The 16875-nt window shown below is 36.6% G+C and overlaps 1 protein-coding gene across 2 annotated transcripts in view; it reads right to left on the reverse strand.

The window, feature by feature from the left end:
- Positions 1–16875, reverse strand: part of LOC121431859 — a 38542-nt gene that overhangs the window by 11235 nt on the left and 10432 nt on the right. Inside the window, exons 1-5 of one of the 2 annotated variants that reach the window (XM_041629629.1) lie at positions 16167–16209; positions 8035–8607; positions 5867–6046; positions 4008–4087; positions 3063–3114 (exon numbers count right to left, since the gene is read on the reverse strand). In XM_041629629.1, the coding sequence (XP_041485563.1) occupies positions 3063–3114; positions 4008–4087; positions 5867–6046; positions 8035–8577 (855 nt within the window). In that variant the 5' untranslated portion in view covers positions 8578–8607; positions 16167–16209. Of the gene's footprint in view, positions 1–3062; positions 3115–4007; positions 4088–5866; positions 6047–8034; positions 8608–16166; positions 16210–16875 lie in introns of those variants that run through there. The other variant, XM_041629628.1, reaches the window with a different exon arrangement.

Raw genomic sequence — 16875 nt, forward strand, 5'->3', positions numbered from 1 at the left:
ACTGTATTATTAATAATTTCTAGACTTACAACTTTTAGTGAATCGACACCTTCCTTAATTTAAATTCCTGAATTTAACATCATAACTGGGGAAAAACATGGGTTTAGTGTGTAACTCTTATTTTATATACAAATATACAGTGTCGAGTCAAAATTAATCACTATAGCGTTGGTTCTATTTTTCTTTTCTTTAAGAACATTACTATGTTTTCACATCACTTTAGCCACATTAGCTATTGCAACACACCGATAATGGGCCTTCTACATGCTTTACTAGTAAACTCTATAAAATGATAGTGTTTTGAGGGTGTCTGGAAAACGAAGACCGGGGACACGTATCACACTCGTGTGAAAGCGTTTGTAGTTCACGCACGAAGTGTGTACAAAGCAGTGCAAAGTGTGTACAAAACACGTGCGCGGGTTAGAATGGACTTTGGACCTTGCCCCCTACACATGTTCTCCCATTGACATAACGCATGTCCCCGATCTTCGATCTTCGTTTTCCAGACCTGTTGTTGGGTGTCTGGAAAACGAAGACAGAAGACCGGGGATCATTCCGTCTAGCTAAAATAAACCATTATGATATTCAGATCAAATTCAGGAATATTCTGATATTGGATATGTAATCAGTTATGATTGGTTGATAAGTTAATGATTAATTGTAAGGATATGCAGCTAGGGCATAATTAATACATAACAATTATAACTGCGCAATCACGTACAAGCAGTCTCAACTTAACTGCCATTTGCAACTACCATTGACATTACGCGTGTCCCCGGTCTTCTGTCTTCGTTTTCCAGACACCCAACAACAGGTTTGGAAAACGAAGATCGAAGACCGGGGACATGCGTTATGTCAATGGTAGTAAAATTTTTCATGCCAGCTGAGCTGAGCGTGATATATTGCTCAATCAATTATCATTCACATCACGAAATCTATACAATTAATCATTAACTTATCAACCAATCTTAACTGATTACATATCCAATATCAGAATATTCCTGAATTTGCATGATTTGAATATAATTTTAGCTAGACGGATGCGATCCCCTGACTTCTGTCTTCGTTTTCCAGACACCCAACAACAGGTCTGGAAAACGAAGATCGAAGACCGGGGACATGCGTTATGTCAATGGTAGTAAAATTTTAAGGCCAGCTGAGCGTGATTAATATTGCTCAATCAATTATCATATTCACATCACGATATCCATACAATTAATCACTTATCAACCAATCATAACCAATTACATATCCAATATCAGAATATTCCTGAATTTGATCTGAATATCATAATGGTTTATTTTAGCTAGACGGATGCGATCCCCGGTCTTCTGTCTTCGTTTTCCAGACACCCAACAACAGGTCTGGAAAACGAAGACCGGGGACATGCGTTATGTCAATGGGAGAACATGTGTAGGGGGCAAGGTCCAAAGTCCATTCTAACCCGCGCACGTGTTTTGTACACACTTTGCACTGCTTTGTACACACTTCGTGCGTGAACTACAAACGCTTTCACACGAGTGTGATACGTGTCCCCGGTCTTCGGTCTTCGGTCTTCGTTTTCCAGACACCCGTGTTTTGATACGTTTTTATCGTTTAACACCTGGTTCAAGAAGGCAGTTTGGTGAATTCATGTTTTTTCAGCTGAATCAAACTCCCTGTTCAAAAGCTATATCATTTCCTTTAGCGTTATGACATGGTTTACATTAAAAATAACTTACGTTGTTAAATGATTTGTTTTGCTTTTTACTATGTAAGATTTTGCAGTCACTGGTAAGCTTTGATTGATTGATTGATTGATTGATTGACTGATTGAATGAATGAATGAATCTATTTCCTGTCAGAGGGTGCAAAACCTTTTCAGCAAAACTGATTTTTTTTTTTCAAAGGGGAGTCCCCTGATGTTGGTGTTGGGTCAATTTTTACACGATTATAACACAAACATAAAATGATGATGGTCCCGAAAAATCACTCACTAGTTTTTGAGATGTCAATATTATGTGATCTGGATCAGTTTTACAAACTCTGAATAAGTTTTGGAGCTAGGGGAAGCAATCCAAATTTCAACACCAACACCAAGGCCAACACCGGACTTAAAATCATCCACTGTTTACGTCCTGTCAATGGTGTTTTTGTATCTTAATCCAGAAAATGGTATCATGAAACATGAAACAGTTTTGCAAGTCTTTAAAAGAAACAACAACGACGTGTGTGTAGAAGATTCATTTTTAAATCGCGAAAGATTTTAATTGAAATCATTTGAGATTTAAATTTAAGTCTTTAGGATTAAAACTGAATCCAGAAATCGATTGCTCCCTAACTGCAGTCCGTCTGGACTTATTTTAAATCCCTGTAATTTAGAGTGTATGCATTAATGGTCACAAGCCAACAGATGGTCATAATTGAATATAAGGAAATACTGGCATATGCCAAAAATAAGGGGAATCCCCGAAAAACGCATACGGACTGATTATTTTGCTATTCACCCACAGTGCCCACAATGACGTCAGTTGAAGCTAGACTATTTAGGGCTGGGGATTTGAGTTCCTGTTTTTCATCCCGGAGGAAGAGCACTCTAGAAATGGTATCATGACTAAGAGTAGTTCACTATTTTCATATCTAGGAAATCTGGATAATAAAGGGATGGTACTATAAGCTATATTCCAGAGTCCAAAATGACCAGGAAACGAGTGTTAGATGATGATGACGAGGATGATGAATGACAATAGATAAAAGCATTAACAAATACAAATGGGGGAGAGGCACATACCCCCTGTGCCCCCCCCCCCCCTTAGATCCGATCTAGCTTACTTTAGCGCAATTGTGACACTTTAGAATAGACTTTTATTCGAATTCATAAATAAGATATCATCATTCTCGATCAATAGAATATGAGCCAAAAATAATGAACACAAAAGTGCTGATTGCCTTTCATAGCAACAAAGACTATGACGACATTATACATACACCATTGATTACGTTCCTAATCTATAACAAAAGAAAGTCTTATGAATGCACAGCAACACGAATTAGGTAAAGGAGAGGGATGTGCTTTAACCTACCTCTTTGATTACCGCTGGGGTCTTGGTACCACCGCTAGCATCTTTATCATTTCTGGTAGATGGAAATAACATCAGTTATTCAATGGTTGATTTGATCTCAGAGAATCAATTAATGAGTGGAACATATATCTTAATCATTGATGGATGAATATATGATATATCTATAAATACAAGTTAATAAATATGATATGATAAAACAATGATAATAATCCGCTGTAAACGCTTCTTTGGAACGACAACTCTAGCGCCATTCAAAGAAATAATTAACCCTGGGCCCCGTCTTACAAAGAGTTACGATTGATCCAATCAACCACAACTATGGACGGCCAGCAACGTCAACATCTATTCTGCATGTTTGTTCAAAATATATTTTAGCTATGATGTATTCATGCATTCATCGTTTTCTTGAAAATTTACTGTGTGCCTCTGTGGTTACAGCAGAAAGTGTGCAAATTTCCTTCAGAAAAAAATTATGACCCTGGTGGATTTCCATAGAGTTACGATTGATTGGATCAATATAACTGTAATTGTAAGACTGGTCATGTCGGTCATCGTGGCTTGTTCGCACAGAGTGCACGTATAAATCACAATACCAACATGCTGAAAAATAAACTTTAGCTGGACTCGATGATTTATTTAAATAATAATAAAACATGATACAGGGGCCGCGGAAGCAGGGGGGGGGGGGCTTTAGCCCTCCCACTAAAAAAACGTGTAAAAAACGTAAAAATGATCATATGATTGTGATTTTTTGCATGGTAAGCCCCCCACTTTTGGCTCAGCCCCCCCCCCCCCCACTTTGAAAACCGTTCCGCGGCCCCTGTGATATATTACATATATTCCAGATTCATCATTACTTTTTGTTTTATACTGTCTTAATCTTATCGGATTATTTGTTCTGCCTATATAAATCTTGAAGAGCTATAAGTCTTTTTTCGAACAAACCTGTCTTCACTCTCCCTTTTCACCTGTCGGACTTCCTTCTGAAGGCTTCTATTCTCAACCATGTAGTATTTCACCTTATCCTACGAAACATAAATAATAATGTATGAATTTGTCACTGCTACTGAGCTGATGTTGTTCTTCATTTCATTTTTTTCCGCTGGTCAGTATTGTTGTTGTTACCAATCAAATAACCCCTCCGATCCTGACTGTTACCACTAAACTACTACTACTACTACTAGTAATAATAATAATATTACTACTACTACTACTACTACTACTACTACTATTACTACTACTACTATTACTACTACTACTACTACTACTATTAGTACTACAAATAATTCTACCATTACCCTACTACTACTACTACTAATACAAATACTTCTACTACCATTACCATACTACTGCTACTACAACTACAACTACTACTACTATTACTACTACAACTACTACTACTATTACTACTACAAATACTACTACTATTACTACTACAAATACTACTACCATCACCATACTACAACTACTACTACAACAATACTACTACTACAAATACTACTGCTACTACTACTACTACTGCTGCTGCTGCTATTACTGCTACGACTATTACTACAACAAATACTTATACTACTAATACCAAACTACTACTACTACTACTACTTCTACTACTACTACTACTACTACTTCTACTACTACTGCTGCTGCTGCTGCTACTACTACTTCTACTACCCACCACTACTACTACTACTACTACTACTACTACTACTACTACTACTACTACCAGTACTACTTCTACTTCTTCTATACTACTACTACAGCTACCCAACTTCTTTTCTTCTTCCTCTTCTTCTTCGTTATAAATTCTAGACTGGATTTGATTTTCTCCGCTTCCTTTTCTCTCTCTATCTCTCTCCCTCTCTTTGATCATTTTTATCTAACTCTCAATTTTTCTTTAATATAAAAATGAAATTTAAAAAAAAATGTGCGATCATATCAAGACAATCATTCAAGCTAATGATGTCATCATTACTTTTTTTTTATTTTGGCTGATTAAAACGTCTATTAGTTAATACCCCTTTGTCATGTTGGTCAATTAGGAAACCTTAAAAAATTATGACCCTGCAAAGAATCACTATAATAGATTCAAATGATTTGGATTCAGTGGTCGCGTTTATAGAAATGCAGTTATAATTATATAATTATATTTAAAAGGATAAAGATACTTTGACCCACTGTCGTTTGAAATAAAAGAAAGGGTATGTTTTCACGTATATCATTCCTTCGACACTTTTACAGCATACAGTATAGAAAGACCTGAATGGTAAAAAGAGAATTATCTGTGAGAATTATACATATATATATATATCTCTCCCACCAGTCCCCACCCCTCTCCCTCTCTCTTTTACTCTCCCCCTTTTTCATTCCTTCTCTCACTTCAATTTTCTTTATTTCACCTTTGTATGTACTGTCTCTCCCTTTTATAACTTCCACCTCTCTTTTCTCAACTGCTTTCACATTTTTTTTCCTTTAACACACTGTATTTCTTTATAATAATATCATGCTTGTTTTAATATTTTGATTCGGAGTAACTATAGTAATGTATTGTATATGCTATTATGTTAATAATCTATGTTATTTATGTATGCCCTGCTTGTTCTGTTACTCAGATATGTCCTGGGTGCTCCTTCTGTGTTTGTATATATTTTATTCCTTCGTTTGAACGATTTGAATGTTAATAAAGTGATGAATTACTACTATGTGAGAATACCCTTTGACACATACACACACACCCCCTCACACATTGAAAACACAGTATTGTAAAGAAGGTTTTCTGATATATCTACAGATCTATATAGACCTACCTTCAGAGTGGTTAGTTCACTGATGGTACACAGAACTATGGGAAGAAACTTTGCCCATATCGTTGCCAAGCCACGACCGGACCCGCCCTTTTCTTTTGACGTCATAGCTTCTTCGAACTCGTCGATGAGCAAGAAAAGATGTTCCTCGCTACCCTCTCGGGGTATGAATGCAATCTTCCCCTGAGTTTCCATGGAATTCAAATAAATCACAATGACAATGATACCATGTTATAAATGTTATAGTTATCAAGTTATTGCACGAATATGATAATTAATCCGTCCTAGTGAGTATACATTCAATGTAAAGAAAAAATAATCCTTGTTGCTCGTACAACTTTATGTCTATTGGATCCGTTTCAAATCAATTAACCTTTTAATATAATTTCCCCAGCTAGAACCCCCTCACTCCTTCCCTATTTATTGGCGAACTTTCCCAATTGTAACCAGGCACTTCTACAATGTCCATGATTTGATGACGATCTGGTGACGGCCGAAGTCTAGAACTAATCGCGATCTTTAATAAAGATCATATGCAACATTTCTCCAAACATTTGGAAATTGTCTTGTTTGTTATAAACAATGTCCTTTACATGAGAATTTATGTGTGGGTAATAAGCATATGAGCTTTGAAGCACTTTATGCCCAGTCTGTCGACCAAGGAATAATTTTCATGAAAATTATGTAAGGATAAATATCATTTACTTTTTAAGAATGAGAAATTTAACTAAGATGGTCTGGAAAATGGCATATTATTAATGATATCAGAAACGAAGATTCATCACATTGAATAACATCTTTCCTGTGAAAAAGAATCGAAAGTACATTATGCTTACGTTCTTAACCAAGAGTTACTTTTGTCATATCTAATGAACTATTATGAAGCAGTTTGATAATGTTACTTTAGCTCTTTCGCAATATCCTTTCAAAGTTCCGCTGGGCTTTTCAGATATGAACTGGATATAAAGCATTTTATGCCAACCACCTCCTTGGAGCTAATTATATTCTATACTAACACATTTATCAACAAACAATTAACAGTATAAACAGGACATCAATAAAGTATGATATCATAATTTGAAAATGGAAGACGAAAGGCTTTGTCATCTTGAATATCTTAATGAGAAACAAATGACGAGAAAGAGGGAGCTAACTTTAGATATTAAAACATAGTTACGTTGAGAAAGAGGGACGATAAAACCGAAGATTAACTACGATTATTGTAAAAAAATAATAATGTTAAGGGATATCACACTCTTAACCGAAATATTCTTTTTTTTCCCAGTATATTGTTTTCAAATTTGTTGTTAGTGTTGAATTACTTTGATTTGAAGAAAACTGGTACTTCATTCGAGAAATTGCTACCTAGAAAAGAAAGTGAAAATTGGCCTGAGTTGTTTTTAGTCTTGGACGATTTACTTGTCGGCCTTTCTTCTGTCTAGTAGGATAATTGTGCTCAATTAGGTAACAATAATCTTTTGTTGCGTTGAATAGCGAACTTCTAATTGTAGCGCGGTCACATCAATCAAAACAACCTGACCGATCAAAGCGAATACGTTATTATCAATGCAATACCATCGATCGCTTTGGAGCTGTTTCATGGGTATGACTGTGTCATCAGGGCCTGTCTTACAAAGAATTATGATTGATCCGATCAATCGCAACTATGGACGACCAGCAACGTCAACATCTATTATGCACGTTTGTTCAAAATATTTTCTAGCTATGAAGGATATTCATGCATTCATCGTTTTCTCGAAAATTCAATGTGCTTCTTTTTGTTTCCAAAGGACATTGTGCAAATTTCCTGAAGGAAGAAAAATGACACTGATGGATTTCCACACAGCAAAAACTGTGGTGTTAACCGGTGCACATAGAGGACCACACCAGTTCTTTTTACACCGGTGTTAAATCGGTGGTGTTAGTTTTACACCCATAGGTGTTATTATTACAACACCTTTGGTTGTTACATGTTATGTTATGCTCAATCTCTAGGGTGTAATTGTAACACCTCAGGGTGTGGTCCTCTATTAACACCAATTGGTGTCAGTTTTAACACCACACAGTTTTTACAGTGCATAGTGATAAGATTGATTGGATCAATCGTAACTCTTTGTAAGACGGGCCCTGGGTTAAGGAACGAGCACAAACCCTAACCTGACTTGATTTACCTCTTTCATTTGATCAAGGTGATGACTGGATTCGATTGGTGGTGCCCCGTTCTCTTCCACGGTTCCTCCGTTACTCTGCACTCTTCCACGGATCGCATCATTCGTCACCCCATCCTTCTCCCCATGCACCCCTTTACCAGCCACGCCCTTCTCTCCGGGTACTCCTTTATCGACCAAGCCTTTCTCCTGGTCACCCTTCTTCTGGTCAACCGGTGCCGAGTTCTTCCCGCCCAAACCGTCTCTCTTGACGTCATCCACGGGGAGGATTACCTGGGAGTTGACCTTGCTTCCCTTGTCATCATTGAATATCCCATTCGCGATGCCGACGTCATCGCGATCGGCGCGCGGTACCTTCTTCGCGTTGTCGTGTTCGCCACCACCATCAGTGTTATCAATCGCCGATGATTGATACTCGCTATGGTCGTTGGTGAGAGGGTTGGTATGAGTCGGAGAAGCTGGTGGAGTGATGCTGTCTTCGTCTGATGTTTCTTCCCGGTAACCTGGTGGCTTCGATACCTTGAAGTTCGATATTGATCGATCCATATTGTTTGTTGACTTCTAGTCGCATTGATTCTGAAAAAAAAATGACGGGATCAATGATGTCCTCGGTAGGAGTACATAATTTAATTGCATTTACTCATTTTCTTTGCTTCAAACTTGAACCAGTGCAGGGTATGCTAATTTTACAGCCCCATACACTGGTATTATGAACATTCGTTGTATAACATTAAGAAAAACAAAACATTGATAATGAAGAAGTGAACGTGCAAGGTTACGGATATAGAGTGCGTGAACAATGGCGCTTTCCAAAGCCCTGAATCTAATTTGCATGACTTGAGTAAAAAATAAAAATAAAATTAAAAATATGGACTCTTGAAGCTGTTACGGGTCAATTTGTTCGCTCTGAAAATCATTTCGTCTAAAATATTACGAGTGCGCTAAAATATGAATTACATGCCGTTCAGTCACAACTTAACTTACAGAATCCAGTTAAATTCTAAGTAAATACATTCGATATTTTATGTATATTTTAAAATCATTGTCTTATAGTGATTCAAAGAGGAGGTTTAAGGGGAAACGAAGCACAGAAGAAAGATGACATTACGTAGATTTTTTTAGAAAAGAGCAAAATTGAAGGAAAGAAAAAAGGTAATTTAATCAATTATATCTTTCTAGACCCTTTAAAGACATGGGCATTTTACTATTTTTAAGAATGGGATAACTGAGGCAGGTTCTTTAAAGGGCTCCCTAAGTTCTAGGCTATCAAATTGTCCGATTGTAACCAAATTTATTTGACACAAGTCATAGTTATTTGTTTTCTACTTGGATGCACATATATGTTTTAATAAGGATTTTTTTTGACGTACCATGTGGTAACGCGGGCTAAATCTGTAATTTCACATGCATGGAATAAAAATTTGGTATTTTAAACATGTGCAAAACTGAAAACCCGCGCCCTCTATAATAAATACTGTAATACTCTTTTGTCTCATCTTGTTCTTTTTGGGGACAGCCAAAAGGTGACGATGAAGATCATGTTCGCCTCTGCTTACAACCATAACCAACACAGTGTGTTTCTGAAACATCCTTCCTGTATTTTATTTGGGGGAACTCCATTCTATACTTTTGACAGTTTGAAAGTTGCCTATGTGGCATTACCATTTGGAAGTTTTCTCTAATCTCACCCTTTTTGGAGGACAAATAAAGGGTAAAAAACTATTGTCAAACCGAACAATAGTAGAAATGTTATCTTTCAACGCTCGCACGGTCGCAAATAAAACGACTGCTAAATTTTGACAGCAATGAAGAGAAAAGTTCCTTTTACGAACTTCTATATATTCTGATGTTATAACCATGATTCGGGAGACTTCCTCATTTAGGTTAGATGATATACATAAAATTGCAATCTTTCAGCCTCTTTCAGTTTTTTTTTTTTTTTTTTTTTTGGGGGGAAGATGTAGCTCCTTCCATCCAATTCTATCTAATAGACTTATCTTCATTTTCACTAATATAAATCTGAAAAATAAACCGAGTTTGAAACATAGGCCCGGCGTGTAATCCTAGGGGAAAACATCTCCTTTTTGGCTAGAATTCCATTGAAATGTTTCATTTGTTTATATATATATATATATATATATATATAAAGACAATAATCAAGTTAATTTCGTGCTGGCTGGCTGACGAATCAAACCTTCATTCAAAACCTACCACTACTAATACTACTACTACTACTGTTTATATCACTAGGGCCTACTACTATACATACAAGGTTTGAATAAAATCATGAATGCATTTCCAATGATTATAATAATGATTTGAAAATATAGTTTGAACCTTCATGATTTTGACAACAGTTTCCATCGACTCATTTGGCACATCGTTTTTACTTTTGGATTTTGTTTGATTTCTAAGGCCTGCGATTGTCACAAATGAATTTATTTTATAACCTTTCTTTTCGAATTGGATTAAATTGACTCAAACACAAATTGTTAATAAAAATATTTCTGTCGGAGAGCAGTTTATACATCAGTTAGTCTTTCAAAATGCGGATCAATAAACGTTGATGGCTAAATTTATGATTTTTGTTACCATTTCTTGAATGTTTGTTCCATGTTATTACTTTCACAGTCTTGTCAATCATATAATTTACTGTAGGCCTTCTATGTTTATTTTCATGTCGTTGAATTATTAAAAGAATACTGTTTATTAAATGATATTAAATGATGTTTAACATCGTGTTAAATTAGAAGAACGCTCAAACATGATGGAAACTACTTTTCATTGTGGTCATGAACAATAATGATCATCCGCTTAAAAAAAAAATTTTAATAATTATTAAGATTTCTCTTTAATTTCCCATGCACGGCCATTGCATTTTCTGGGTAATACCTATCAGGTCATATGGGCAAATAAATCAATATTAGTTGGACTTTGACTTGTTGCTTTTTATTGGACATAATAATACACTCGGTACCTATGTTTAGCTCAGCTCCACTTTTAACAAGTTTATACTGTGTGCATGAAAAAAGTTGTTTCCATAATAATTTTCATATCTTTTCCTGAGAAAGAAAAAGATAAACTCAATGACAATAAAAAAGGTCATATCTCCTTTAAAGTGCAGCATGTTGCAATTTGAATGGTACCTAGAAAATAATTGACCTTAGCCGTGTTAGCATGCTTAGGGTATATTTACACATATCAAGGTCCATTCCCATCTAATATTTACATGAACAATACATGATCTTATACACGATAGATACATGGTATACGAGCGCAGTATTATCAATAGACTATGATAATCAGATTTTGTTTATTATGAATACGATTCAAGTTAATACAAGACCCAAAATAATCTTTCATAATATACAAATATTTGCAATTAATTTATAATTGCGATATGGATACATGCAACATGCAGTTAATGTCCCTTCTTTTCACGGTTTTTACTTACTTTAGACCCCCTAGACAGTTAACAGTATATACATACATCCAACAATTCTCGATCCTTATAATGTACTCAGTTCACCCATCAATTGGACCTTCATTAAAAAAAAAAATCCATATAAGCACGAGCTAACCCATCCAATGGACATGTATATTGTATTACCAGTTGTGAGAATTATATTTTCTATTCTCAATTGTCTGCCTCCCTCGCTTTATCTCTTATACCTTGTATAGCTCTTGACTACCCTTTTTTCTTATTTATTTGATTCACCCGCTCTCTCACACTTTCTCATACACTCCATCTTGTTTCATCTCTCCTGAGTACCACTCTCTCCCACCCCCCCCCCCTCTCCTATTATTTTTCTCCCGACTCTCTTTCACGATCATTCGTTTGTTTTCCCCTCTCAATTTATTTCTCTTTTGTAAGTGCCTTTTCTATCTATACTTCTTAATATTTAATTGTAATACATATTTGAAATTTGTTACAGGCCACCTATAATTGTGTAAACATTGTTACTACAATTCAGAATTTCGGCTATTGTAATAATGTTTTGTATTTTAATCATTTTATTCAGTACTTTGTAAATCATTTTGTATCTGTTTGCTCGAAAAAAAAAAAATAAATACCATTATTAAAGTTTTCGAAGAAAATATTCATTGCACTTTCTTTGTGTCAAGACTATTATATACAGAACTCAAATTTCAGCAACCCATCCAGGCAGGGGTGGCTCTAGGGCACAGCCGATTTACTTTATTACTTTTTTTAGTTATGTTTCTCACTGCACTATATATGTTGCGATAACGGTGTATGATCGTGTGAGCGCGTGCGCTCTTCATTGCTAACATTGAATAGGATAGGGGAAAGTGGGCATCCTTGACTGACTCTTTACTATCTGCCTTGATGTACAAATCTCCGATGATCTTTCAAGTCTTCTCCAAGAGGCCCCGACACCTCATGTACAGTGATTCAGTTCACTCTATGAAAATACTTTCTCATTTATTCTACGATAAATTTACTTCTTTTTGTATTTCTACGCTATAAACCTAACTATAGTTACCTTACGAGTGCCAATGCCAGCCTGATATCCCAACTGAACATAGTCTTAAAAAAAACAGATGTTGCAACCATTTGCCTTATTGTGAATAAAAAATCGAAGTATAAACTTTGTTTGTTTGTATTTATTTCCATATAAAAAGATAAAATATATACATGATCTTTTTAACATAACATACAGATGGAGGATGGCCCGTTTCAGCGGTATCAATAAGATACCACTGTTCTTCCATAGGGTCCTTGATTCATTGTGTATCAAAAATTTCCAGTACGGAAGTTTGAGTATTCTTGTGGCATTGGCTTTTTTGTCTTCGGAATCATGATGAAATTTAAGTTTTGTATCAGTTCCAAGTTTCGTGTTAAGAATCTCTCCACAGTTCTTATCTCAATCTCCCAAGGTAGGCTACTTAAAAAGCTACGTTGGAAAGTTATTCAGAAAGTTCCTGCACAATGTTCTTAATAATAATAATAATAACTCTTATTTACCCAGGGTAGCCACTCTCAGCTGTAAGCTGTTCTTCCAGCGGGCCCTGCATAACATAATATGTTATTATTACCATTCTCCATTCTAAATGCTGAGCGCCAAGCAAGAAGGCAGAAGGTACCATTTTTATAAGTCTTTGGTATGACTTGGCCGGGGATCGAACCCACGACCTCCCGTCCATGAGGCGGGCGCTCTACCACTGAGCCACCATGTCCGGTGGCTCAGTGTCCTCTCTTCAATTGCCCTAGGAATTTCAGAGCCAAGTAAAGGTTGACTAATATCATCTCGGTCTAATTTTTTTTAGGTAAACAGTATGTGCTTTTGCCGCTTTAGCATCATGAATGTGTTCTATCATGTAAAGCACTTGCCAGCTGTTTGCTATATATTCAAATTACTTCTTCGACAAGTGCCATTTTTCTTGTGCTTCAAAATAAGCATCAATAAAAGTAATTATTCTCTTCGTAATTACCAGTGTATAAGATTAGTCTAAAAAAACAAAACAAATTTTATAAGGGACGGCGGTCTCTGTATAGGTATTCAATTATTTAATTCCTTACCAAGTAATACCCGTCAGTTGGATCAGTTCTATTTATGAAATCAGTTAATTCCATCGACTTCGAACTCATCTGCCGGGGGGGGGGGGGGCTATAGAGAATTTCCATAATTTTTCTTTGCACCGCCGTTTTATGTAGTTTTACTAATAATTGTTATTCATTTTCACATGTACGTTTTGTGTTACTTTAAAACTTTTTAATATTGTTCGTATTGTCTCACTTTTACATGTTTTTTAATGTTCACGGATTTGCTGAATTCAATTCTAATCAATCATGGCTTATTTCGTATAAAAACAATACATGTTACACAGCCAGAAGTCTGTAATGAGCATGTTTTCAACAAAATGTTCACAAGTCATACATGGATAAAAGCAACAATTACAATTTTAACAGGTACATGTAAGGATTTGTGAAAATCAGTCTGTTATGACTAAATGTAGGTTTCACAGTGGTTAAATAGATACAATATAATATATTAATGTGACCTATTGTATTTATGATATTTTTCAAGAATGCATTATTGTGCATTAGTGCAATGGGTAGTATCGTGTAGGCACTGCAGAGTGTAAAAATATTCACCAGTACCCAATGTACAGAATAAAAACTGTCAGCTCGTCAAGTTCCGTCATACCCTAAAGCACCCACACACATACCCTAACACCACTTGCGAATCCCTGAGCAAGGAGTATATCCCCCCTACACACACACACGCATACACTGAGAGAAAAAGATGACACCAGATAAATATAGACCATCCTCAATCAAACAAGAAATTAATTATTTTCATATCATCAATCAAATGGCACTAATGTAAAAAAAAAATAACGTGTGAATTCATCTTTAAATGACTTGTAATTTGAATGTTTGGCACAATTTTTGAATCATAATAACACAGAATCTCTGACTCGGTCGCTCCGCTCCCTTGCTCATTTTCAACTGAATAATTTGAATTTTTTGCCTTCCATGGCCTCGTTCATGTTGTTCTAATTCTTCCTGCTGCATCACGATGAATTATTTATGAATTGTGTGGTTTCATGTGCTATAGCTTGAACAATCAATAAATGCTTTAGATGTGACGTAAATGAGGGGGTGGGTGTGTTCAATCGAACATGGGGACACACGCATCATAAAGGGGGCCATATGGGCTCATTCCCAAGTTCGAATAACAATATGCTTTTTGCCAACTTACAACGTAATGCGATAAAGTTTTACCGCATTTTAATCACCATGGTCAGAGTAATATCAGACATTGGTGTTCCTTCGTGTTCGCCCCTCGGACCTCTTTTCTTCATTTCACAAAGCAATGAATTGCATAAATTGAATAAATCAAGTGAGTTGTACAAATCGGACCAACGGTATTTTAATGGAATGGGGAACCATGCAGCCCTTACGATAACAAAGGATACGGGAGGAGACCAGTGGCGTATCTAGGCATTACAAGACCAGTGACAGAAAATGAAATTGAGTCCCTCCCTCTCACTTCTCAATAACAAATTTCGTTCAAGAATTAGCAAGTGGCAAAAGCGACCAAGCGTGGAAATCTAATCATGATTTTGAATCAGAACCAACGATGGAGGCTGTTCTGGACTGGATAGTCATTTTACAAAAATAAGCATTTTGGTAACAATGATTAAGATGGGTAACTAAAAGAACAATTGACGCAAGCGCGCGAGCTGAAAATTTTGATATTCCGATCTGAAAAAAATTGACAGTTTAATTGACGTTTTTAATAAAGAACAAGATCCAACCAAATATTATTGCAAATCGAAGCGAGAGTTGTTTTTTAGGTTTACATGAAAACGACCGGGACATTCTATTCACCTATTTAATCATGAAAAGTATGGGTTTATTGCTAAAAGAAGTGCTGCGAGCGCGAAACGCGAGCTGAAATTTTTATATTCCACTCTGAAAAACGGACATTTTGAGCACGATTTTGAATAAAGAACGAGTTGTGCATCTCAATTTCGCTTGCCGATTTCTGTCTAACATTACAATCTTATTTTATTTTTTCACATCCGCAATTATTTGGGGAGGGGGCAAAAAAACATATCGTTTTGCCCCCCCCGGATCGACGCCTCTGATCGTAATTTTATACTGTAAGTAGCAGAAACACCCCCTCCCTGCACCCCCCCAGAGATGTTTCGTGCGTGCAGTACGTGTTTCGCACGATTGTGCTCACCACCGCCCCCCCCCCCCCCTAACATGCACATACGCCACTGCAACCGCGGCAACCGATGAAGGGAAAAAAGTCGGTCTCGCGGACCTTCGGTCTCGCGGGCCTTCGATCTCGCGGACCCTCGGTCTCGCGGTCCCTCGGTCTCGCGGACCCTCGGCCTCGCGGACCTTCGGTCAAGTGGTCGGACCCCATTGAGGGGATGAGATTGAAACTACTCAAGATCAAAACCATCTGTTGGCATTTACATGCCGCATGTAACTACTATTACGATGACTGCACTCTGTATATCGTATAATCACGGCAAATCTTTAGCAAACCATACTGCCATATTTGGAGTGATAACAACGACAAGCGCAATAAAATATCAATGACATGAATGAGGCAACTTATTCATACAAGAATAATACTAGTACAACGTACCTTATTTTTATTTACCGTGAGCTCGTCTAGATTTCTGCCCTACACACGCTGTGTATAAAGGTCTGTTGTATAGCAGAACAGGAGTATTACTAGTTGCTAATAGTCACCGAGGGGAAATCCCCAAATACAATCCGGGAAGCGTTTCATAAAAGGACTTGTCAGACGTTTTATCCGACAAGTCCCATTTTATCCGACAGTTACTATAGTAACAGTGCCTCTAAGCCAATCAGAATCAAGGAAAGATGTCAGATCTGACAACTTGTCAGACAAAAATGTTGATGAAACGGTCCCCTGTTTAGTTCGCACGCGTTTACACTCCACACAATAATATCTTTGGAGCAATTTTGGCGCATACAATGCGACTGTTAGCATTGTTATTTCGAAATTCATGTTCTCCGCGTTATAATTTGCTCTACGGCGGCCGCACAGCAAGTCGAAAACGGTCGTTTAAACATTTTTGTGTTAGCTTCATATAGGTGGTTTGAATTATTTCAAAAAATCAATAAAACAGCTGTTCTCAACTCGCTGTTCGGCCACCGTATGGAGCAAATGGGACTGAGGTAATGTATTTGTGATTCCAGTAAAAAACGTACTTCTTCTTCATTTTTTATTGTGATTCGAAGGTTTATATAAAAATTAATCAAGTGGTGAATATTATGATCTTGTTCTTTTTTTCAATTTTCAAATCGATTCAATTGTGATAAACATA

Source organism: Lytechinus variegatus, chromosome 18, assembly GCF_018143015.1.
Source record: "Lytechinus variegatus isolate NC3 chromosome 18, Lvar_3.0, whole genome shotgun sequence".
Lineage (NCBI taxonomy): Eukaryota > Metazoa > Echinodermata > Echinoidea > Temnopleuroida > Toxopneustidae > Lytechinus > Lytechinus variegatus.